The sequence below is a fragment of the Dermacentor albipictus genome, chromosome 4, assembly GCF_038994185.2.
Source record: "Dermacentor albipictus isolate Rhodes 1998 colony chromosome 4, USDA_Dalb.pri_finalv2, whole genome shotgun sequence".
NCBI classification, from domain to species: domain Eukaryota; kingdom Metazoa; phylum Arthropoda; class Arachnida; order Ixodida; family Ixodidae; genus Dermacentor; species Dermacentor albipictus.
In genome coordinates this window covers 167710842-167735804 of record NC_091824.1, presented here as the reverse complement: position 1 = coordinate 167735804, position 24963 = coordinate 167710842, and the positions used below count along the sequence as shown (strand labels likewise).

The 24963-nt window shown below is 47.5% G+C and overlaps 1 protein-coding gene across 1 annotated transcript; it reads left to right on the top strand.

Moving 5' to 3' along the window:
* The first annotated feature begins 4047 nt into the window (after positions 1 to 4047).
* LOC135910048 (acetylcholinesterase-1-like) lies at positions 4048 to 24753 on the top strand. Its single transcript, XM_065442003.1, has 11 exons — positions 4048 to 4184; positions 7194 to 7404; positions 11963 to 12058; positions 12668 to 12769; positions 12870 to 13101; positions 14958 to 15226; positions 15664 to 16013; positions 20237 to 20472; positions 22017 to 22256; positions 22869 to 23115; positions 23569 to 24753. Exons 1-11 carry the CDS (start codon positions 4174 to 4176, stop codon positions 23717 to 23719), a joined length of 2145 nt encoding a protein of 714 aa, XP_065298075.1. The 5' UTR covers positions 4048 to 4173; the 3' UTR covers positions 23720 to 24753.
* The last annotated feature ends 210 nt before the right edge of the window (positions 24754 to 24963 follow it).

Here is a 24963-nt window from a genome sequence, read left to right as displayed (position 1 = left end):
AAAACGAAAATTGAGCTCAATTTCAAAGCAAAGGAAACTGTAAGTTCTGAATTCAGAGCTTAAATCGCACTGACCCTACAAGAAAATGCTGGATGGCATCGCAAACCTTCCCTTTGCTGTGCACAAGAGTCGAGGCACCCAAGGACAACAAATTAGTAATAGTCACATCGAATCCGAGCAGACCATCGATGTTTCTATAGTTCCTGTTTTTAAGGTGGACAACAAATAATAAAATAGTTCTGTGGCCTCATACTTCCCACAGAAAGAAGAAATTGGTGAGTGTGTCAAACCAAATAAATGTTCAAAGATGGGATGTGACAGCGTACCCTACTGACAGCTGCTTAGGTCTTTTTGTTTGGCATAAATTACTTTGGCAGAGACTAAATATAGGTGCTTGAAATCCAGGAAACTTGTTATAGACGGGGTATTTATTTATTTATTTATTTATTTATTTATTTATTTATTTATTCACTTATTTATTTTACAGCACTGTTAGCCTCCAGGTGAGGCTGTAAACAGGAGTGGGGCACATAGATGGCCGCAGCATCATTTGCCTCTGAAATCATGCCGCGATGATAAAAAAATGATGAAGGGGGAATTTGAAAGGGCGGCAATGCCTTCGCCAATGCATTTGCCGTTTCCTTTGCAGGTACAGGATGCAGACAGAGGACGCATGACAAGGGTAATAAAAAAAATTCAGCGGTTCTACGGGCGCCAAAACCACGATTTCAATATGAGCCATGCCGTTGTGGGGTACTCCGGAATAAGTTTGGCTCATTAGGGTTCTTTAAGGTGCACCCAATGCACGGTACATGGACGTATTTGCATTTTGCATCGAAATGTCGTTGCCGCGGCCGGGATTTGATCCCGCGACCTCGTGCTTAGCAGCGCAGCGCCATATGTAGTCACTAAGCCACAATGGCGGGTACAGGGCCGATGGGAGAGGCTTCACCTTGCAGCTTCTGTAGATGCTCAGGGACAGAGAAAACCACGTCCACACTCGGCTTGTTGGGGGTGGATTGCAGAAGTTACAGAAGTTTTCTCTACAGAGTGTCTACAGAAGCTATGCAAACAAGTTAATTTAGAGAATAACAAAAGGAAAGCATGCATGTAGAATTTGTAACCTGCAGCCATATCATTGTCTATGCGATTCCGCTTTTGTGCGTAAGAACGTATGTTGGGTTAAACTGGTAGATGCATCAATGAGAGACTAATAGAGCATCAATATAACGTCACTATAATCTCGGGTCCTTTGGGCATTCATTACCAAGATTGTCGCTGCAAACCCATGTTTTAAGGTACTTCTATTTTGTATAGAGCTCACAGCAGGATGACAAGGGAGATTGTGGAGCACTATGAAATTGCAAAATTATAGGATAGGTGCGTGAGCAAGCCGTCGGTGTCGCTATCTGAAAAAGAGATACGATTCCTCGGTTTATCGGTGTAACTATTGCAGTGTATGTTTTTACCATGCATTGAACGCGCGTACGGTTCACCGACATGCACAACTGAATGTCTTGTTCGTTTCGGCTAGTACGGTTTATATTTATCGATGCGTGTGAAAATAAAATCTATAGTTGAAAGTAGCATTGTCTCTGTGTATGTGTTTCTTTCTACGTCCTCGTTCAGTCGTGCTTACACATTCTATCATGGATTCAAACCAACTTGCCCGCCAACGTGTTTTCACCGATCTATCTTATTATTCACCTGCTGCCTTTTAAATCTCGCAAATAAAATATGTAAGTGCTCACCAATCCAGTATATTTAGGGAAAGCGCGAGACCCGGACGGTTAAGAACCATTCAACTCGGTTTCGTAAATAATAGTAATATTAAAGAAAGAACGCATCTTGCGAGCATACTGCGAATCCCACGAGGGTAACCATTCCTTCATCATGGTCACAGAGTCTACACGTAATACAATAAATTTCGGCCACTCACATGTAGCTTTTGAATAATAACGTGCGTTCTAGAAGGCTATTTACGAAGCAACTTTCCTAACTTCGAAGTCGCTAAAATGTCGCCGTTTGTTCTATCACGTCGCTTAAAAGCCGCCGGTCACTAAATCGAAAAAAGTGCCCGACGATTATGGCAATCCATAATGCGAAACTTGAGCGTAGCTATATACGTTTTTTTTTTCATTTCGAGATATAGTGAGGCAAAGCATTTGAGGCAGAAATTAGCGCACCGACTGGCAATGGGCCAGTGCCGTCAGCTCCTTCGCAGAAGAAGAAGTGTGGCTAAGCTCGGATGGTGAGCAGCATCGGAGCTGCAGCCGCGGAAGACGACGAACAATGCGCGAGCGCGTTCACGCGGTTGCGCCGAGGTGCGCCGACGCTCAACCCAGGAACGGGCGCCAACAAGAGGTGCGCTCTAAAGACTGTCGCTAAACAGATAAGAAAGTCGCTAAATTTAGTGACGAAATCAATGAATGGTAACTCTGGTGGTGTACGCCCTCCGCTATAGATATATGGCATACCTTTAGTATAGGTGAATCAAGAGTCTTTTGAGGTCATCGGTGCGCATTCTTGAGATTCACCGCTTGGGGAACTCCCGATGTATCAAGTTAATATTTGCTTCTTCGACATTACCAGCGTCTGTCAAAGTGGGCTACGTTATACACCGAGTACAACCATTCGTACCGAGGCACATTCAGTGCCGGAAATGGCACAAGACAGGACACGTGAGCGCTGTTTGTAGAAGCAAAGCCACCTGCTCGCGTTGCGGCGGAGAGCATGATACCACCGACTGTGAGGCGTTCTCATTTAAATGTCCCAACTGTACTGGCTCTCACGAAGCGACTTCGAAAGAATGCCCGAAGATGAAACAAGAGGTTCGTATTCTTCGAAAAATGGCAAGAGATCAATCTTCACGTAAAGAGGCTGCTTAATCTGTTCGCCAAAGTGACCAACGCTCGCGACAGAAGCATCACCAAGCCATTTCAGGAGAACTACCTAACGTGGCACAGGTACCACGACCACCTCTGCCTGTGAGTGCATCGAGGACGGTAACAGCGTCTACTGATAATTCAAGGTCGACGAGAGCACGCGGCAGACATTCACCTCCGCCGGCTGATACAGACACGCAATGACCTTTGCTACCCTCTAGGCCCACGGCCATGCCAGCGGGCACTAGCGGTCCTCTGCGCCGTGAAGCCAAGAATTACAGGGACAATGAAACCGGTGACACTACGGGCAAGCAAGGAGATGAACGCAATGAGAAGGGGAAGGTACAAAAAACGCTGAAGCGCTATTGTCAACGCGCGTGATTCTCGGTGGTCTCGAGACTCCGGCCGCTAGAAGTGCCCTACAAGTGCTCGCCGTGCTAGAGTCGCTTAACGCAGCTCTTTATATGCTATAAAGATTTTGTTTGGTGCTTGTCCTGTTCACGCAGGGGAGGCCCACACACCAGCTTCGTCCTAGCGCCTCTATATTTAAGTTCACTTGAATCGGTGGCTACAGACTTGATACGAAACCTGATAGCGGCTTCACGGAAGACATTTGTGAATGTTTATCATCAGAGTGTTGAACTTGCTTTCACCTTTGCGCATCCCTCTTGCTATGTCATCGTCATCCCTTATCACACCTTTACGTCCCCGTTCCCCCTCCCCCTGGGCAGAGTAGCAGGCTAGAGCGCCTTAGCTCAGGCCGACCTCTCTGCCTTCTTTCAATTAAAATATCTCTAGGAGGAGATCCCCACGTTATCGGTGGCCATGCTTGTTTTTTTATTTATTTAAAATTCTGACGCGAATTTCGAGTTTTATTTCAACCGTTCTTCAAGTAATCCTGGTTTCTCTCCCATCTTTCTTTTTTAACCTCTTCTTTTTTTAACGTTGAATTTCTGATGTTCTTTCTATATATAGTTGACTGATACCAAAAAAAAATATTTTTCATATTGTACCACTATTCCGAAGTAAATACTCACGTGAAATGGTATTATTAATAATTTCTAGCTTTGTTATTAGTGTCGCCCTTTTTCGTGTTGTCCTACCGCCCGCTTCTGGCCGGTACCTTGTTGCGGCCGGGTATGTGCCAATGTGCGGAGTCATCATCATTAGCAGCCACGCGCTGCTCGCGAGGATAAGAAGAAGACCAAGACCGTGGAGTCGGATTCGCGCTTGCCGTCAGCGTCTTCTCCAAAGGTCGGAATAGAGCAGCCAGGAGGCACGACGATCGATGCACCACCCGTAAGTGTCGTCTTTTCAGAGCGGCTTGCTCGTGTCCAAAAGCGTTTTCTTCGCGTAGTTCATGTGTGTAGGCTTCGCAAGGGCGATTTTCGACACTGCCGAGTATATAGCATCTACTGCGCGCTTCGACATGCCTTTTGTCTCAGTACTCCTATTTACAGTTCTAAGCTAGTTGAAATGATGTGCTTAAAAATACGCATAATCATGTCATATACTCATCATCATCCTATTTTATGTCCACTGCAGGACGAAGGCCTCTGCCTGCGATCTCCAATTACCCCTGTCCTGCTCCAACCGATTCCAGCTAGCACCTGCGAATTTCTTAATTTCATCACTACACACAGTCTCCTGCCATCCTCGACTGCGCTTCCCTTTCTTGGCACCCATTCTGCAACCTTAATGGTCCACCGGTTATTTAACCTACGCATTACATGACCTACCCAGCTCAATTTATTTATCTTAAGGTCAATTAGAATACCGGCTATCCTTGTTTCATCTCTGCTCCACTCCGGTCTCTTCCTGTTTCTTAACGTTACGCCTAACATTCTTCGTTCCATCGCTCTTGCCGCGGTCCTTAACTTGTTTTCGAGCTTCTTTGTCAGTCTCCAAGTTTCTGCCCCATATGTCAGCACAAGTAGAATGCATTGATTGTACACCTTTCTTACCACTACTCGAAACTGCGCACGCGCCAGCACGTCTGAGGTATTGTCATAAAGAAAAGCCCGCGGTGCTAACGCGACATGCCACCGACGCGGCGATGCCGTCTCCCCTGAGTCCACTCACGCAAAACCTGGCGGGATAGTGCCGCAGCAGGTTTTCGCTCGCTCTGCTCCGTCGAGGTGCGCTTGTGCTGCGGCGTCGCAGCCATTGGAAATTTAGGTGTCCTATCGCTGCCACAGGCGTCGACTGTTCGTTCAATGGTCCGTTTGACGCTCTCGAATTAAAAAAAAAATGCGGACCCTACGTATACTGTAAGAATCGACGTAAGCAAATCTTTCTGTGCTGTTTGCTTTGATTCATGATAATTAGTGGCGAATGCGTAATTTCTTCAGCGTCTACTGCAATATGAGAGTGGCGAATTGCTGGTTAATGTTTCCTTGCGTGCACCACAGCTGTTTACCTGCGTATACAGGACACACAGCGAGGCGTGTTTGCTTGAGGCGTTGTTGTGCGCCATTGTTCATAACCTCCGAGAAGATTAGTATTGTCATTCCCTCACACGACACATCGCATCGTGGCAGAAGTGTTAAGCTTGAATCAGGGGCTGTACGTGCCAAAACCACAATCGGATTATGAGGCACGCCGTATAACTGCGGCTTTGAGTCTGCACGCTGTGCGTCAGTTGTCAGCTTGACAAATTTCCATGGTTTTTATTTTTCAGAACTAGGAGAAACGTACCATACAGTACCTTGAACTTAATTTTATCCAATTTGTCCTCAACCACTTTCCTGTATATAGTAGCAGCTTTTCCTGGCCTTCTCACGTCACCTTTTCCCTCTCCCATCATGAAATTGCACTGCGCGCTTGCTCGTATAGTGTGCCTCTGCAGTGCCTAAATAAAAGAAGACATAAGGAGCATAAATTCCCAGAAGTTAAATTATGGGGTCTTACGTGCCAAAACCACGATCTGATTATGAGGCACGCCGTAATGGGGGACTCCGGAAATGTGAACCACTAGAGGTTCTTTAACGTGCACCTGAATCTATAAGTACCTCACTGGTGTTTTCGCATTTTACCCTTATCGAAATGCGGCTGCCGTGGCCGGGATTCGATCCCGCGACCTTGTGCTTAGCAGCCCAAAACCATAGCCGCTAACCAAACCGCGGCGGGTAATTCCCAGATGTTCAAACTAGCTGGCCAACATCTAAAACTAGTTGGACACGCAAAACGACATAGCGCAGATTTCCACTTCCATTAAAGGAGTCAGAAAGCGGCCGTACATGTATACGTGTTCGCACGTCTGCGGCATAACGGGTGATACATTATGAGCAGACAAGCGTTTGGCATAGCTCAACTTTAACTGTCCCTACTGTACTACGTCAGCCACATCCTATCATGCAGGCGCAGGGTACACTCTTAAAACTGAAGTCAGTAAATAGCTAGTAAATGCACGTGTTTACTTGATCATAATGTATTTTACTACCTTCTTAGTAGCTCTGTACTGGCCAGCGGCTAGTAAAGCTAGTAAGTGCTGCTTTTACAAGCCCGAAAGGCTTCTTAGTAGCTTTTACTAAGTAGTTACTAAGCCACTATACTAACTTGTCTATTATGCTGACATTGTGGCAGTCTTATGCAAAATTGAGATTAATTGTGGCGTTGTCCATTATTTTGGACTAACAGTTACGTGCGACATCGTAGCATCCATATATGCAGACAGCAGGCTTTAGGAATTTGCGCACAAAGCTTTGATTATTTAACCAAATGCATAGATGCTCACCAGTGCAACATGTGCTCCTTCATGTTAGAGCTATAAAAATATTCTTGAAGATGCCCTTTGAGTAAGTGTCGCGTAGTAACTCTTTGTCATTCTCTAAGTGTGTTCTTGCTTAACGTTGCTTGTCGGAGATATGCAGTACGTTCTTACCCGGAGTCAGTCCATGTCCATGGTAAACATGTGTATATACCCTTAATTTATGCCCTGATATATAGCCAAAGGACGCGGTTCTCATTTTTTATATATATTTATTATTTTACTTTCTTGTGTTCTTAAAGTGCCATCGACTTAATATAACAATGCAAGCGGCTTTTACAAATCGATTAGGCCTAACTGAATATTGTTGGCAATTATATTTCAGTTGCGTTAGGAACTGCACTACCGAGGCAGTATTTAGTTAGTACTAAGTGTGTGCTTTTTCTCTAGCTGCAGCAGGTAGCGAAAATTACTGTAGTTTTACTACCTCCACTTGCCAAGAAGGTAGTGCTTTTTGGAACAAGTAACGTGTTAGTATTTAGTTAGTGAATATGGCGTCATTTTTTTTTTCTTCTAAGAGCGCACCTTTCCCTGCGCAGGCCCAAGAGCGACGACGCCAGTGCGCGGGTGCGCAGCCCATCGACCGGTACGGGTCGGCGCCGGCACTCGCGGCGAGCTCCGGGTTCGCCGTCCAAGTCGAGCCCAGCCGAACGCCGCGTTCGTAAGAGGCAGCGGAGCACCGTCTCACCGAATGACGAGACTGCGGCACCGCTGACCGCAACGCCGCCTGTCGCGCCCAGCGAACGTCGGGTAACGAGGACTATAGACAGGGCGCTATAGAGAATGCCAAGGACACGTTAGATAAGACCTTGCTGCGGGAGGTGTTCGTGTCACGGCGCAAGAAATGGCACAAAAGACGACGACACACAAGGCTATACGACATAACAGCTGCCTTCCGCTATTAGCCCATGCCAACCAAATCGACAACACTCGAGTATATATAATACACCTTCTCGTAATTGCGCGAAAACAGACACCGCATAAAGAACACTACACGCACGAGCGCCGTGTTCTCTGAGTGATATCTGCTTTCGCGCCGTCCAAAGCAGTATTTAAAGTAAGCCGCTTAGACTTGCCCGGCAAGAAGTCCTTTTAAACTTGAGCAAAGTCCGTGCCATGCCGGTAACCGGGCTTAATGTCTTCCTTCAGTGGAGAGGCGCCCTCATAGGGTGGCGTCCAACATAGCATGCATACGCTCACACACGCTCTTATATATATATATATATATATATATATATATATGTGTGTGTGTGTGTGTGTGTGTGTGTGTGTGTGTGTGTGTGTGTGTGTGTGTGTGTGTGCAAGACGAAGAGTTTCGCGCCAGACCCGAAGGTATAACTTAAAGAAAGAACGAAAAAAAGGCGAACGTTATGGCATACATTTTTACTGACGTTTCAGCCGGAAAACAGGCCTTCGCCGGAGTGAACGCAAGGATATATACAGTATATACATTTGCCTTATATGTATATATGCACGAAAAGCAGGGAGACCGAGGGGCTCGAATCCTCATAATTACAACCATAAAAAGCCAATAGACAATGAAGCCAAGGAAAGCGTAGATAGAATCTGCTGCTGTGGTTCAAATGGAAAGTCAGAAAGGAACGAAGAAAAGGAAATCAATGTGCACGAAAATAGAACTTTCTGGCGGTGGGATCTGAACCTCCAACATCCGGATTACACGAGTGTTGCACATATCTGCCAGATTGGGCACGTCGAAGTTAGAGAAACTCGCCGAGGGCGGGACGATAAAAGAAAACAAAATAGCCCTTTCTTGGGCCACACAAACATCACAAACAACTGTGAATGGCTGCCAGTACACTTACTAGACGTCTCAGCGCTCGTGATGTGATCGAAGACGGCCCATGCTCGCGTGTATAACCCGTCACTGCACAGACACCCATTTTCACGTTTTATATGCTTCTCCGCAAAACATAAATGTGTAGCGCTGAAGCTGACCTAGCAAAACCGGCCATTATGAAGCGCATATTGGACTTTTCCCTCACTCTTCGGCGGATATCTCAATCTGCCAGTACACTGAGTTAGACCTACGCTGACTACACACAAAAGGCTTGGATTTATACGTGGCTTCGGCATAGCTACCTAGCGCATATTGACAATTATAATGTGGCTGCACTGCAAGACATGTTTTTTTTCTTGCATTCTTTTTTTTTCTTTTGTTGGGACAGATTTTCGGGAGATTTCTGGCCGTGTCCGTAAGATCGGAAGGATTGGTCGAAATTCGAGAGTCTGTCGGATAAATCGGGAGAGTTGGCAAGTATGGTTGCACTACCAATTGTGCTACGGCAACGGCTATATCAATTGATGTATCTAAAGCGAAGTACATGATTGCGGCAGTGGAGGGGGCGAAAAATACAAGATGCACGTAGGAAAGAAATGTCAGTTTCGCCCCAAAGGCGAAGCATTGATTGTTATAGCAAATTACTAAACAGCTATAAGAAATAACGTTAGCCGTTTTATCGGCCGTATGAATTCCAATAAACATTCGCTTACTGAATAAATTAGCGCGAACAGGTAAGCATGAATGCATTTTCCTCGATGACCGCGGAAACTCGCTGGTGGAACAATGGCGTGATGAACAGATGCAGCAGTGGTGAACGAATGCTCCATGCTGCCTCTCGCTTTGACGGGTCGCCGAAGCTTGAGATCACGTGACGTTCTGTACTAGGTGCGCTAGAGCAGTGCGCGCAAGAAGTGAGAAGAAATGGTGCACCACACAGCAAATTAATTTCAAGATAGGGCGCGCGGCCGCGCTGAAACGTTCTCTAGAATTAAATTAATTTTTATCGCTGTTCTTCAAATAACTCTATTATTCTAAGTGCATTCCGGGCATTTATTTAATCTGCCGATTCAATCAATTACTTGGAAGGAAATGGCATTTTGGAAATGCTTTCTAAACGTAACTCGGGAGATGATTTAAGCGTTAAAGATATCTGAACTGAAGGCAAATAAGTCTGGCTGCAACACCGATTATTAGTTGGCTTGCTTCATTGACAACCTCAGGCACTACAACTATATATTTTAGGGTTTCGTACCTACTTACCTAAATAGTGGACAAAATGCATGCGTCTTTGGTATAACACAGCCCTCATAATACCCAACTAAATCAGTTAAAATTAACAGGCAACCTAAAGAAACTAAGGTGAACCTTGACTGAGTCACGAGGAAGTAGCCTCACGCTCATGTGGCCCATGAAACAGCATGCTGTGCCAAGAATCTTAGTCGAAAAAGGGTGGTGACCGTCATGTGCAGTGCCTCGGGGAAATTCATGCAGCATTACGGCAGCACTTGCATTCCCGTTTTTACTCATTCCACATCAACCGATTAATCACGACTAAATCCTTAATCGAAAAATCAGAGAATTAAGATTACCCCGCACACGGTAGTACCGGTAATAAAAATTGACAGTCCCTTTAGCATACGCCAAAGAGGGCGAAGGCGCAAGCCTGCGCGCTAAAAAGACGTTCATTAGATTACTTGACATCCTCATTCGAATGCGTTGTTACTTTTTATTACTTTTTTTCCTCCTATAGGAGGTCGGGGGTTCGAGCGCCATAATTGACACTACATTAATTAACTTCGTGTTAACTTCGCCTTAAACCAAAGGTCGTGGTTCGACTTCGACATAAGCTCGAGGGTTCGACTCCCAACGAAGACCGTGTGTTCGAGTGCCTCAATGAACCCTATCTTAATTAATTAATAAAGGGAAAATCAAACATCCACCCGTTCGTAGCAATTGCTACAAAGGATACCCACACGGGTTCCTCGAAAGAAAAGCCTCACAACTGAAGAAAAATTCGTCCTGCTCCGAAACCCGAACCCGGGACCACCGCCTTTCCGGGCCAGCCGCTCTACCATCTGAGCTAACCAGGCGGCCAGCAGATGACAGGGCTAAGTTGAATTTGTCGACAACACGAAGTAAGGCCAAGAGTTTGACGTAATGATTCTGCGGAAACCCGCAAAGTGGACAGGACCAGGACAAATTTTTCTTCAACTTTGGGGGTTTTCTGTCGAGGAATCCGTATGGGTTTCCTTTGTAGCAATTCCTACGAACGGGTGGTTGTCTGATTCTCTCTTTATTAATTACTTCCCTCCACCTTGCGGGTTTCCGCAGAACTACTACGTCTATCTTAATTAACATTGCCCTTTTTTGGCATGATGAGAGGCATCGGAGCCAGCTGTGGAGGAAGACCGCGAACGTGCGAGCAGGGGCACGAACGCGTGTCTGCGCGAGGCGAGCTCGCACGAGCCCCTGCTTACAATGTTGGGGTGGGGGGCGCGGTCTGCACCCCCCTCCCCCTGACTTTATGCATAGCGCTGTACAATGTCGTAGACCTAAGACATCACGCAGTGTCTTCTCAAGTCTGTCTTAGGTCTCCTCAAGTACTTCTCAAGGCCTCAAGTGTTCCGCAAGACTGAAGAGTCCGCGACCCCAGCCATCCTCTATAGATCACTTAGGGAGGTTCGCGAAGTGACGTGCCACGGGCCTTTAACGAGCGTCGTTTGCTGAAGTGCTGTTTAGATATCTGGAGAGTTTCGGTGATACGACTGTGCGCAACTGCTTTCGGAAGTTGATTTATAGGCCATGGTGTGATCAGGCAAGCTGCAATGTTGCTGTTCAACCGGCGTTACCGTTTTCTGCAGAGCTTGATGTTGGACTTTTAGCTCGTTTGAGGCTCAGAACCGCCAATGACATAAACCATTTTCTATGCAGAAAAATGTTAAGCTAAAAAACGTTCAAACTGGCGTTGTTGCACCATGACAGAAAAACAAAACAGCAATATCAGTATTAGAAACAAAGATGTTAAAGCAGACGTGACATAAAATTTTCCCCATGTCATTTTACTGCGTTAAATGAAGGTCTATGTTCTCAAAATTATTGAAAGAAGAATACCGGCAAGAGTCAAAAAGCACCTTAAATAATTTACCATGGTACGTATACCTGTGGCGACGAACTAGTTTCGTTTCTTTTCTTCGTTTTTTTTTCTCAGGAGGTGAATGGGGTCAATGCGCGATGACCTCACGATACACTCGCTTGCTCCGTTTTTGTGATCGCTTCAGCTGCCACAGATGAGTCAGTTTGAACAAACACGCACAACACTCCATTTTTGTTATGAGCACCACCGCCATATACCTGCAGTAAATGTGCTCTGTGTCATGACGCCACGATAACATAGGTGGCGCCAAGTTCGGTTTTTGACGAAGCTATAGTCGCCTATTTCTATAGTGCACTCTCACGAAGTACCGCAACGCCTTTTCATTCTTTCCTCGTTCTCTGCTGTGGCGACAGGTGAACGGGGCGATGACGTCGCATGAGCCGTCACCGCCGTCCCCAGGGAGCTTCAGCGAGAACTCGCCCTATTTCAACTCGCGCAAGGCGGTCTTCGTACGTAACACTTGCTCGTGCATCTTCGATCCAGAGGTGCAAGAAACAATAGGGCATAACGCGACAGTCCAAGGAGTCATAAATATTGCCGCAACGAAAAGAGTCATACGTGAACCGAATGAAGTCTAGTATATATACTAATAAGGCCTTGCTTGAACGAGATGTACTTGTTTTGAGAAAAAAAAAAAACGCATGATTCGAGGTCTAATTCGCGTCCTATTTTCGGCGCGTTTTTCCAAAACAGGAGTACACAAGTTTGCAACGCTTTGACGCTTATCTTGTCCACAAACAAGAATTGTCATCTGCCTTGCGCGCATTTCCATTTCTTTCTTTTTTTATCGCTGTTCGCCCGGTACATCAAGGTCACAAACGGCATGCGCGTTATCAGCATGACATAGCATTCGTGAGAGGAAAATAGCGAGCGCAGAGTTTTCAACAGAAAAAGCACAAGCAGGAACAGGTGACGATTATTGTTTGGGGATGGTTGCAAAGTTGTTTTACAGCGTTTGTTAGCTTACCCAAAAAAGACGCTTATTTTTACGAGTATTTCCGTGCTGACTCGCTTCCGCTTCCGGCTGTACCACTTACCTCTTCTGCACTGGGTTACAGAGTAGCCCGTTTCCTCCAGCGTCCCCGGTCTCGGCAACCTCGGAGACGCAAATTTCACCGAACAATCCGACCAGAATTAACCAGTCTCGGCGACTCTCCAGGGTAAGGATCACCGGTAACGGTGGTACGCCCGAGGTATCTGATATTCTTGCGATGAGTTATCAGGACACGAGCGATGGATGATGTCATTGCCCGCGTACAGGCGTCGATGGCTCCGGTTGGCGGACTACGCCGGGGAGAAGAGGAAGAGACTATGCTGGGCAAGGTGCTCGAACGCCACGTGGTCAACCCGACAAGCGCCGACACAGGCCAGCGCCGCGGCAAGCCCCTGCTGTGCGCCGTGGTGCTCGTCATCGCGCTGCCCATGGTGGCGCTGGTGCTGTTCGCCGTGCTGGCCAAGACGCAGATAACTCTACAAGTGGACGCCGCATGGGGTACTCGTTCTGCCACAGTCACAGCGCGTGTCGCGAATGGGCATCTTTCTGGGTATACCTCGGGGTAAAGACGGGTGGATGGATACTTCTTTAATCATTCAAGATGGCCCGATGACTTACCGAGGCCAAGAGAAGCAAGGGAACGGTACATCAATACTAATATTGACACCGGAGGCCAGCTAGCTCTGCACGACGAAATGTAACAGTGCAATTAGATGTTTCCTTTTATACCGGGGCTCAGCCCTTCCGCAACCTCCGAAAGCGAGTCCAGCATGCCCAAAGGGCTGTCGCATCTCTGCGAAACCCCCGTGTTTTGCAGATATTTATAGCCAGTTACAGAATCAAGGCGTCCTCTTTTAAGAGAACTAGCTCAGGCTAAGAAAATTTGTCATGTCTTCGATAAGCAAACTTCACATTTGAAGAATTCTTTCTGAACTGGATGACGAGTTGCGTCACCCAATTGCCGCACGATTTCCAAACTGCTCTCGCCCTTTGGCGGCAACGAACATTAACCTGACGCTCCATTGGCAGGAATGACACAGCTCACTGTTCCCGCCTATTCCGGGCGGGTCGTCTGGAATAAAACCGATAGCAAAAGGTCGGTTCAGGAGAGTTGGCAATTCACAACTTAGGTCTTTATCGCAGAGCAGGACACGACAGCGCAAAACGACAGCTCAAAGCGCTGGAATGCATCGTCGTTAAGGCTCACTCACACTGGGCCGACCACACACCAATTTTGGTCTGCCGACTGTCGGCGACCGCGTTCTTTACTTTCATGTCGGTGCCTCTGTCACACTGTATACCGACGCCGAGCTCTCCGGCGACCGTAGGCACATTGCCGACGTCGGTACAGTGTGACAGAGGCGCCGACATGAAAGTAAAGAACGCGGTCGCCGACAGTCGGCAGACCGAAATCGGTGTCGGGTCGGCCTAATGTGAGTGAGCCTTTAGCGGCGCACGCATATGCTCAGCCGAGGAATGACTTATGTACCGGCGGTAAGAAGGATGCGGCAAGCGCTCAGGCGCTTGCCGTGAGCATATGATGTCACATGCTTGCCGTGAGCAAGCATGTGACGCCCCCTCAGGCATAATGTTCGTTCGCCGCCAGGCTCGGTGGCCTGCCAAGCTCGGCAGGCAACATTGGTCACCGCACTGCAATAAACACCGACGAGCACAGCCGCTCGGCGGTCAGTCAGCGTTCAGCACCACCACGCTGCGGAGCGTCTGTCTAACGGAGGGTGCCTCCAGCCCTCCCTTGTTCACGAACCCGGGTGCATCGTGACTGTAATTGTGAAGTTCTGTTAGTACAGCCGTTTCGTGAGCAGGGGCGCGATCGGAGATCGTTGTTCGAAACGCACGTTCAATTTACGTTCAGTTTGAGTTCAGTTTCGCCTCACGCGATTGGCCTAGGCCGCGTCAAGATGGACGTCAACACGTCAACAATCACGTCCCAATTTCACAATAGAGTCATTGTGAAATTTTTTGGAGGTATGGGATGGAGGACTAGGCCAATATTTCTGTTGGCCTTGTTATCGACAATTGAAGTCCGGTGAGCAGAAAGGTTGCAGACAGCTTTTCCGAAGAGTGCAAGACAGACGCGTCAGGCACGCGGTCTCTAACCAATAGTGTCGGGACACGAAATGATGAAGCGATGCATTTCGACCAGCATTTCAATGGTTAGCGAACTTCTGTCTGAGATAAAGTATACTTGAATAAAGTAAGCGTGGAATGTCAGGCAAGTTCAGCATCATCATGCGCTGTGGTATATTACAGCGACTGTTAAGAAACCGGAAACAATTTATTCAGTTCGTCGTCAGTGAGTCGCCCTCCCGCGGTCGTTGAATGTCCGCATGCAGGCACGTACCGCGGCTCACACGAGCGTGTCGAAGGTGGGCTCAAGTGCGACAGCTTTCTCGGCATCCCGTTCGGCAACGCGACGGGCGGCGAGCTCCGGTTCCGGCGGCCCGTGCGCCCCGGCCAGTGGGCGCAGCAGAGCACGGGGGGCAGCGCCCCCTGCCTGCAGCCGCCCCTGCGCATCGGCAACTTCTCCGTGTACGACGCGGCCAACAGCGGCTCGGAGGACTGCCTGCGGCTCAACCTGTGGACGCCCAGCATCAACGCAAAGGTCACCCTCGACATGTTACCGCATTATACTGTGCTTTGTGTGCGCGCTAACGAACCCCGCGTGCTCAAAACTAATCCGAAGCCATAAACTACGGCGTCTCTCTTGGCCGCTGCATTGCTTTGTAATTGGGACATTAAATTACTGCTACGGCTGACTGGCTAGAACGAGGTTTGTGGAAACGAGGAAGACGAAACACCCTTGAGCAGATCTTAGTCTTCCCGTTCTGCCATTGGCTCGAGCCAACTTCACGCAACAGCGTTGAGCACGCGCGACAAACCTACGATTCAAACAGTTGGCATCATTGGCGTGTTTATGTGATCCGTTCTTTTGCATCTCTATAACGCTGTTTGCCCAACAGCGACTCTCTTGATCAATAAACAAACGCCGCTATAAGCACGGAAGCTCGTCCCGATTGTGTCACGTCTGCGTCTCTGCAGGGCCTCCCAGTGCTGGTGTTCCTGCACGGCTTCCAGTTCTACTATGGCGGCAACAGCCAGGAGTTGTTGCGCGGCGAGCTGCTCTCTGCGCTGGGTAATATCGTGGTCGTGGTTCCCAACTTCAGGCTCGGCCCACTGGGCTTCCTCAGGGCGAATGCGAACAGCGAGTCTTCTCCGGGCAACCTGGCGCTATACGACCAGCGCCTGGCCCTCGAGTGGACGCGCGATAACGTGCGATTCTTTGGCGGCGACCCGGAGCGTCTGGTGCTACACGGCTACGAGGCCGGCGCCGTGTCCGTCGGCTACCAGCTGCTCTCGCCCGAACCCCACTGGGTCAAGGGGGTGCCCAGGTACAACACACATCAGGCGCAATGGCCGCAAATCGATCGATACTATGTAGCGGGAAAAGTTTCGCCCGAAGGCCGAATCACTGAGAGCAATAGCAAGATCCATTCTCTCGGCGACAGGAAAAAAATGCTGTTAGTTCTGGCGCACTGGAGGCGCGCTACATGCGTTCTCCCTCGAGTTTGGCCGTACTTTAACGTGTAAGCTACATAGTACAAGATTCCACGTGTGATCCAGCGTTTGGCCTATGGTACCAACAACCCCGACCAGCAAGTTTCTAAAAAGTTCCATCAGGCCCCAGCAGTCTTTAGCAGCCATATTTCAGACTCGTCGGACGTTGTCTTGGACACCGCGTCACAGGATTTCTTCTGCAGACGCGTGGTGAAAATTACATTTAAGGGGTCCCTCACCAGGCCCTATATAGCAAATGTTGGTTATACGTTGGAAGTTCTTACGTGTCTTCTAGGGAGCGTTCTGCCACAACATTTTTTCATGTCGGCTCATTAATAACCGAGATAGAAATATTTCAGTGTCGCGAACACATGATTTCTGGAGGTGAGCTCCACTGCATAGCTAGCCACTCTCTGCACTTGTCCCGTCTAGCCTCCGCAAGCGAAATTCCTTCCTTGCATTTTCCCATACCGGACCTCGAGGATCGCGTGACGCATACGTCACGGGCCCCGCCTTGATTTTTTTCTCCTTGCTTTACTTTGCGGCGCGCGCACTTCCGTTGACGGCGTTGCGCGCGAACTGTTGTAATTGGCTCGTTTCGCGCAGCGCACGATTAACCCCAGTGTGCGCAAAGGCATATGAGGCGTTGTAATTCAGTGCTACACGAATATTGAAGCAGAACAAGCGGATCGCAAAGCATGATCACGGCGCTGGATCACGGTAGAAAATGGCGTAGTTTCGGTACCTGCGCACGTGACTGCACGCCAGTAGGAACAAGCATACGAAGCGGAAGTACATCTCTCTTGCTTCGGTGCAATGCAAAACAAAAACACGGAAGCATTGTGTTTGTGTGTTTTATTATTTCCCTAAACTTCAATTCGTCAATTCATGCAACAGATCACACGAATAAGAGATGTTGCCTTGAATAATTCTCAAAGTCATGTGTCTCCACGAGCGACGTCACACTGTGGGCACGAGCATGTAGGCGCAGGGACACATGTACGTCACCGTCCAGCTTGGAGAGCTGTCGCCGGGAGGGAAAGGGAAAGGCATTCGGATTGAAATTTCAGACCTTCCCGCGGCGCGGAGCGATGTAATTCTTTGCAAACGCAATCATTAGCACGCATTGTATGCTCTGCGCTTGTCAGCTCATAATGGCCAGACCTGTTGAGGGGCCCTTTAAGGACAAATAAATAGCTATCTTCCAGAAACTGACAGGATTACCAGAAACCGCCGCGCGCATTTTTCCGGTGGATGGCTCACGAAAGCAGGATTTCGTTTACGTAGGCTGTTTGGCAGATGGTGGGAAAGGCAGCATGAAGACGGGAGACAAAGCGAGCTGACCACTGTGCCCGACAGTCATGTCGCCGTCGACGACTGCAAGGCGAAACTCTTTTGTGCTGCAGCTTCAGCGGTGGCGCGATTACTGAATCATGCATAGCCCCTTTTCAATATATATATATAATTCAATGAGAAGTTCTGTAGGCCCGGTGCATAGGTAGTTTTGGAAACGAAGGTGCACACTTGCGAAAATTGCATCTTTAATGGTTTTAACGTTTCGGCCGTGGCACGGCCTTCGTCAGAATAAACTGACGAAGGCCATGCCAGGGCCGAAACGTTAAAACCATTAAAGATGCAATGTTCTTAAGTGTGCACCTTCGTTTCTAAAACTATATATATATATATATATATATATATATATATATATATATATGTGAGAAGAAAGAGAACCGAGGGGCCCGATTTTTATTAATCATATCATAAGAAGCCAAAATTACTTGTGCATACTAAGTAATTTAAAGAAATGGTAAATTAATGGCAATGAAACTGTGAAAACACAACTGGCCGCGCATATATATATATATATATATATATATATATATATATATATATATATATATATATATATATATATGCTTCCCATACCTCCAGGTTCCTTATTTAATGAAACGGCAACTCAAACTCACGTACGTAGTAGCAATCTTCACAGATGTTAGCTATAAGTGATCAGCGTGCACTGCCATGAACGTATAGAATTGATCACGCAGACGCTCGTTTACGCATCTAGCTACCCATTGGTCCCACAGAATATCGGCGTCTGCAATCACAATGGGAGACCGCTATATGCGTGCTCCTTCTCGCATTTTACATTATTGTGCTCGTCACTGTATACTTTTATGCAGTGAATCTGCAATACGTGTGGGGCGGTAAAAACCAACCGCACTGCTGGTTTCGTGGTGATCTTTTGTAGGCGAAGTGCTATTTTGTGAATGTGTGTTATTACCGCCATTAGCTTTATTTCCCGTGAAGAAGGTATGTTTCTGGATAATTATTTGTAAGTTTACCCAGCAAAGTTTCTACAATACTCATTATGGCTACACTCGGGTATCTTGCGAGTCTTAGCCTGATTACCCAAGCATGAAAGCTATGCACAGCCAACAACGCTTTTTGCGTACGAGGTTGGCAACGGTAGCGACCAGCGGCGATTTTGCTACCGCCGCTTTATAGCCTCACAATGCGCCTCGTTGTGTCTTTCGTTCACTTTGCGTCCTGTACTCGTGCTGTTATTTTCTTTCTTTGTAGGCTATCGAATGGGTGAGCCCCTTTCACATTTAAGTTTAATCGGGAAGCACACGGCGGACTTTGTGAACCCCACCGTGACAAAAGAGCTGCAAACATGAACTGAAAGTTTCAAAAGAGAACGATAAAGCAATGATCGGTCATTAATAAAGCACGTAATTAGCGCATTACAATACTTACCGCATTGCGTGTCATGTTGTCATTGCGTGGACGTTGTTATGTGATACACACATAACAACGTCCTCTGACTAGGTAGAATCAACGCAAAGGAAATCAGCACATACATTATTCACCCGGAATCTGTGTCATCTCTACCAGAGAAATTGAAATTAAAAGTGACTGTAACTCTGGAAATAATTTGTGAGTTATTTTTCTCTCAAAATATGTGTGCCGGCAGCGCGTCACGCAATGCACGAAAAGATCGTAAACAAACTGGTTATTTTCGCAATCCCTGCCCTAGAAAGCAGCGCCGCAGTAACAAAAGCGGGGGTTCAGTTTATTGTTTGAGTCCACTGTTATGCTTTAAACCAGCAAGATATTCCGATGGTTCTCCGAGACAAGCATTGCTGGCCGTATCATGTATCATACAGCATGCAACTATGGGTTGCTTTGTGGACGAGAGGAGAAATTGTTTTGTTGTGAGAAAGCAGATTTGCTGAGAAAATGTAGCACTTGTACAGATCATCTGTTGGTTGGCACCATTATTGTGATTTATATGTGATAAGATGAACATTTCAAGTTTTTCTATAATCGACACAGCGTGGCGCTAGCCGTGTTACAAGAGCTAAAGGCAAGAAGAGCAACAAAGAATTCTCGAAGAAAGAAGGTATTCCTGCGGCTTGCGTCAAGCCCCTAGTCCGCACAAAGGAAAAAAAAATTACATATATGGAAGTGCACATGCGGTATCCGGCATAAGTATATTGAAGATAATTTAGTCAACCAAGAATGATGTCATCAAAATTTAAATAAACTTGTAATATACCAAGCTTCGAGAAAAATACGCTATATATTACGGCTGAGTTTCAAGTTTTTTTCGATGGTTGCGATATTTTCCCAGGCTTTCTGCGATTCCAATGCCTTTCTGCATGCTTGTAAAATATGCCCGTAACTACATGGTGTATGACATGATACGAAATTATTTCCACTCAGAAAATCGCGACAATACGTTTCTCTTGAAAACCGAGGCTTGGTACAGCATTTCTGGCGAAAATAAACACTTGTCACAGTTGTTTTCACTAGAAAACACAAATTCATGTAGTAAGAGGTTAAAAAGACGACAGGGTAGCAAACGTATGGCTGAAGCATTAGAAATTTCGATCTCTTTTTTGTTCCGTTTTCTATCGCTGAAAGAAACGAGAAAGAACAAAGCTTTATATGCGTCTCTTGCGATGTCCTCAGCTCCATTCCTGTGCCTATGCGGCGCGAACGCAGGTTTCGGTTTGTTTATTCAGAACATGCTTATTATTTGCTTATTCAGGTTGATCCTGCAGAGCGGCTCTGCACTGCGCCTCTTCAAGAACAACACGGGCGACGCGAGCATCAACAACGTGCGCTCGCTCCAAGTGAACCTCAAGTGCAACACCAAGGAAGAGAAGCCACAGCTGGCGCTCGAGTGCCTGCGAAAGGTTGAGCCCGAGATGTTCGTGCAGCGCAAAGCGCACAAAGACATCGAGTTCGTGTTCGGGCCCAGCTTCGACACCGAGTTCCTGCCTGGTAAGCGGCGCAGCTGCCGAGAATCCTTGCCAAAGGCTTTGAAGCCACTGTCCGAGCCGAAATAGCATGAGAAGTGTGAATTCTATAGCACTGCCAAGATTTGGAACACTGGTATGCTGTACCGCGGCAGCTCTGGTCACACTATAGAACGGGTCTCGAAAGTAACGCTTGGCTATTTGTGGAGAACCTTGGCCTACAACGGCATAGGCAGCGTTATGACTGAGGATGCCGGTTCCATCTGTCATCATACCATGGACGCTCGACCAGTTGCTTAACTTAAGGCGCGTAACAGACTCTCGAACGCTTATGGAAAGTTATCATTGCTTGTAGTATTTACAGAAAGTATCTGAACGAGTTAGCGGGGTAAGTTGAATGTGATATTCAAGGGACTACTGCGATCGAACACCCGTTGTGTGCTCATTAACCCCAGCCTTGGAAAGCACAGCGAGACATGTAGGAGCGTGGAAGACGTCAATGGATGCCTTCGACTTTGCTGGCGCATGGATACTTGAGAGGGACAAAGTATTGTATAAATTGGCGATTGCTGCGGAATGATTTATCTGTCGAAGAGTCTTGACGCCTCCCACTGTATACATTCTACTGCATGCGGGCTCTTCCGGGAAGCAATCCCTTAAATAATTTATTGCCTCTCCCCTTAGATACGGAGCTACAATACCAGAAAATGACGATGTTGCGTGAACGTGTAATCCCTCAATTTTTGAAAGACATTCCACCAAAAAATTTCAAACGTAGGCGGCGACGCGGCAGCATGACCTCCTGACACATTGCTATACGGCATGGCGACCAGTTACTCGGTCCTGGATACACCCAGTTGCATAGCCGTAGATGAAACACGTACATGCTAGATTATGGATCACATGCAAAATTCACTCAACATGAAGCTACGTTTCTATTACTTTGCCGCAATTCATTCACTCATTCCACCGGTGCGTGATTAGCACCCGCCAAATTAAAGATGTGAAATCTCAGCCTCAGTTTACAAGCAGGATCAAAACATCACTTATGCGTATCCTAACAGCCGAGAATCAGCTTCAAGTTTGTCAAAAGCAGCTGTTTGGCGCAAAATATGGTTACTAGAAGATACCACACGTACCCGTTCACGGCACTATCTACAGAATACCCTTTCTATGCCCACCGCTCTCAAGAATGCAGGCGATGTCGAGCCACTCGAAGTCTTCAGACATCCAAAATTCACCGTGATTACTTCAAAGCTCCTGTTGTGAGGATTCGAAAGTAGAATTATTAGTGGAAAAATCCGAAATATGCAGGATGGATCGGCACAGCAAAAGCGCTTTCGTCGTGTTTTCCACTCGTGCCAGTCGTCTTTTCGCTCAAGAGCTTGCAACAGGGCCATTTCGCCCAATGGTCCAGATTCCTCGTGGGAAGCTTCAAGAAAAAAAGAAGAGGAAAATAGGAGCTGAGACAGTGCCTCTAAACTATAGGCGAGGAAGAAAAGTTTTCAAGTGGTCTCATCTCTTTTGCACGTATACGTGTACTAACAGCGGGCGGGGTCACCGCTGCAGCGTATCCGAGCCAGTTGCTGTCGGACGCGATCCACTCGAAGGAGGTGCTTCTGGGCACCGTCTCCGGCGAGGGCGTTGTGCTGGCCGAGGTCTACATGAGCCTCCGGAAGCCCATCAATCTTGGCGAATTGCTGGCCGCGTACGGCGTGGTGGACGTGGCGCGGCTCATCGCGCTTTACACCAACGCCGACCAGCGGGACAACCACACCTGGGCGCTGTCGCACTTCAAGCAGCTGCTTGGTAAGCGAGTCTCGCAAAGTAAAACATCTGAAACGACTCGCGTTAACGGCGTAGCAAGCTTTGTCACGCGCATCAGCTCCAAGTTCGTTGCCTGGGTAACCACAGCGGGCGACCGATAGCGCCATTAATTTACACGCATTTTTTCTAGCTATGTATGTATGTATGTATGTATGTATGTATGTATGTATGTATGTATGTATGTATGTATGTATGTATGTATGTATGTATGTATGTATGTATGTATGTATGTATGTATGTATGTATGTATGTATGTATGTATGTATGTATGTATGTATGTATGTATGTATGTATGTATGTATGTATGTATGTATGTATGTATGTATGTATGTATGTATGTATGTATGTATGTATGTATGTATGTATGTATGTATGTATGTATGTATGTATGTATGTATGTATTGCGGCCGGGAAAAGCATGCTGGAAACGGCTTATGTGCGTCAAGCGCGCAGTGAATGAAGAGGACCGAGGGGAACGTGCAGGATTTCACCTTGCCATCATGGACCTTCGCAGTAAGGCGCACGCGCGGGAGACGTTGTTCTCTGCGTTTTCCCAGAAGACCGCCTTTGACGCGGCCCCTTCGGCGTGTGCAGGCGACGTTCTGTCCTCGTGCCCGGTACAGTATCTGGCAGAGCACCTGTCTTCGGGCAATAACCGCGTGTACAGCTACGTGTTCGTCCACAAGCCGAGCTTCAGCGACTGGAACGATTCGTTTCCGGCGCATTACGAGGACCTGGACTTCGTGTTCGGAGTGCCGCTCCGCCGAGGACTGGGAACGCCGCAGGAGCAGGACCTCAGCCGCCGGCTCATAAAGCTTGTGGCCACGTTCGCAAAGGAGGGGTGCGTCCATAGCACTGAGGTGCTCGTGTTTTCACGCATAAGTCATATCTACAGCAGCATTGCGCTGAACACGAGGCCACGGGCTCGATACTTTCGGCTCTGGCGGCCTCGTTATGGATACAACGTGCAAACGCCCTCGTACAAAGATTCGGCGCAGATTAGGCGGTCAGAAGTATTCCGGAGTCCTTGGCGGGTCGGGAAGACCACTACAGACGATAACAAACAAGCGCCACGATGAACAAGTGGTGGCATGGCTGTGCGTGCATGGCTGCGTGGCATGGCCCTGCGCTTCATCTCGATGTAAACGAAGTAGCACTCAGCTTAGTCAGACTGTACATATGTATAATAGTATCGTGTAACGCGAAGTCAGCGTTTCTCGTGTGTCTCATCGCATACAACCGGACTTTGGCCCGTGAAACGCAATGCGTGCTACTTGTTCCGGGAACCTTGCAGGACGCTGCCTCAGTTGCGCGAAGGCGCCGAGTGGCCCGAGTTCCACGGCCTGGGCAACGACACGGTCGAGATCGCGCTCGGCGGCTTCTCGCTGGCAGCGTCAACACGTGCCGAGCAGTGCCGCCAGATACGACCCCACATCCTCTACTAGGAGACGCCACGAAACCTCGGCGCTAACATGGCGGCCAGTCGACGTTTAGCCTGCTCGTTGTTGGGAGCAGTGCCTCCTCTATAGGCACGCTTCCGCTTTTTCTAAGAGCGCTATTTCTCATTTTGTCACTTCCGAAGTCGTTTTTTTTTGCGTGTTGTGCTCATTATTTCTTACTTGCGCACTCAACTATATCGCAGTGCTGTTTGAACTGTTTGACTACATTTCGCTGCCCGACGAGTGACACTTCCTGCTTATTTTGTCTTTATTCCGGAGTACCATTTTGAATGTATTATGTGTACTCGCTTGTTGCGCTAGCCACACGTTAATGTTGTAATAATGCAATATTAGATTGTCTAACCGTCCTGGTTCCGATCACACGGACACGAGGCGTCCGTCTTGAATGACCACGCACGTCAAAACGACATGCAACGCCAGAAGATCGCGTGGGACATCAATCATGTACGACGCCAGCACCAACGTCTTGGGCGCTCTAGTTAATAGTGATATAGACGCGGAAGAGAGAGGGTACCAGCAGCAGCGATTATGAGGTGTGCGCGTTCACATCGCAGAAAATAGTCTGTGCACTAAACTATGTGAACAGTGTTTCATTAACGTAACAATATTTCGGACCAGCTCACATATTGATTGTTGTGGTACGGATTACATAGTATGTAGCATGTGTGTGGAGCATTCTTAATAGACGTGGTATCGTGTGTGGCGTGTATGAACTTGATTGCGAAGTAAAGGATTGGGAAGCTTAAGCTTCAGAATCTCTCTTTAATCGATCTATTTCTTATTTATCTTTCTAATGTAATGTTTCACGTGGGTTTATAAACACAACTTGAGGTGCTGAGATTTCTTTTGTATAAGCGTTTGTGTGCTTGGACTAATGCGACGAAATCTTGTAACCGTGGCAGTTTATTTTTTTTATTTTAACGTTCAAGCCTGAGCAAATACAATTTCATGACGGGAAATGTACTACAGCGTGCCCATCATGCACTAATAGCCGAAAAATAAAACCAATGAGTGAAACAGCAGACCAGTGATTCGTCCTATCCTCTGAACTCGCTTACCACGACGCATCGCACAGCAGACAGCGCTATCTTTTCAAGAACATCGAGTACTTGGCGGTATACACACAACCAGGGGTGTGCGAACATTCGAAGCTTTTGAATAGCGAATCTGATACCTCCTCTGTCAGAGACTCCCAAGACAGAATTGTCGCGGGCACTGTCAAAGACAAA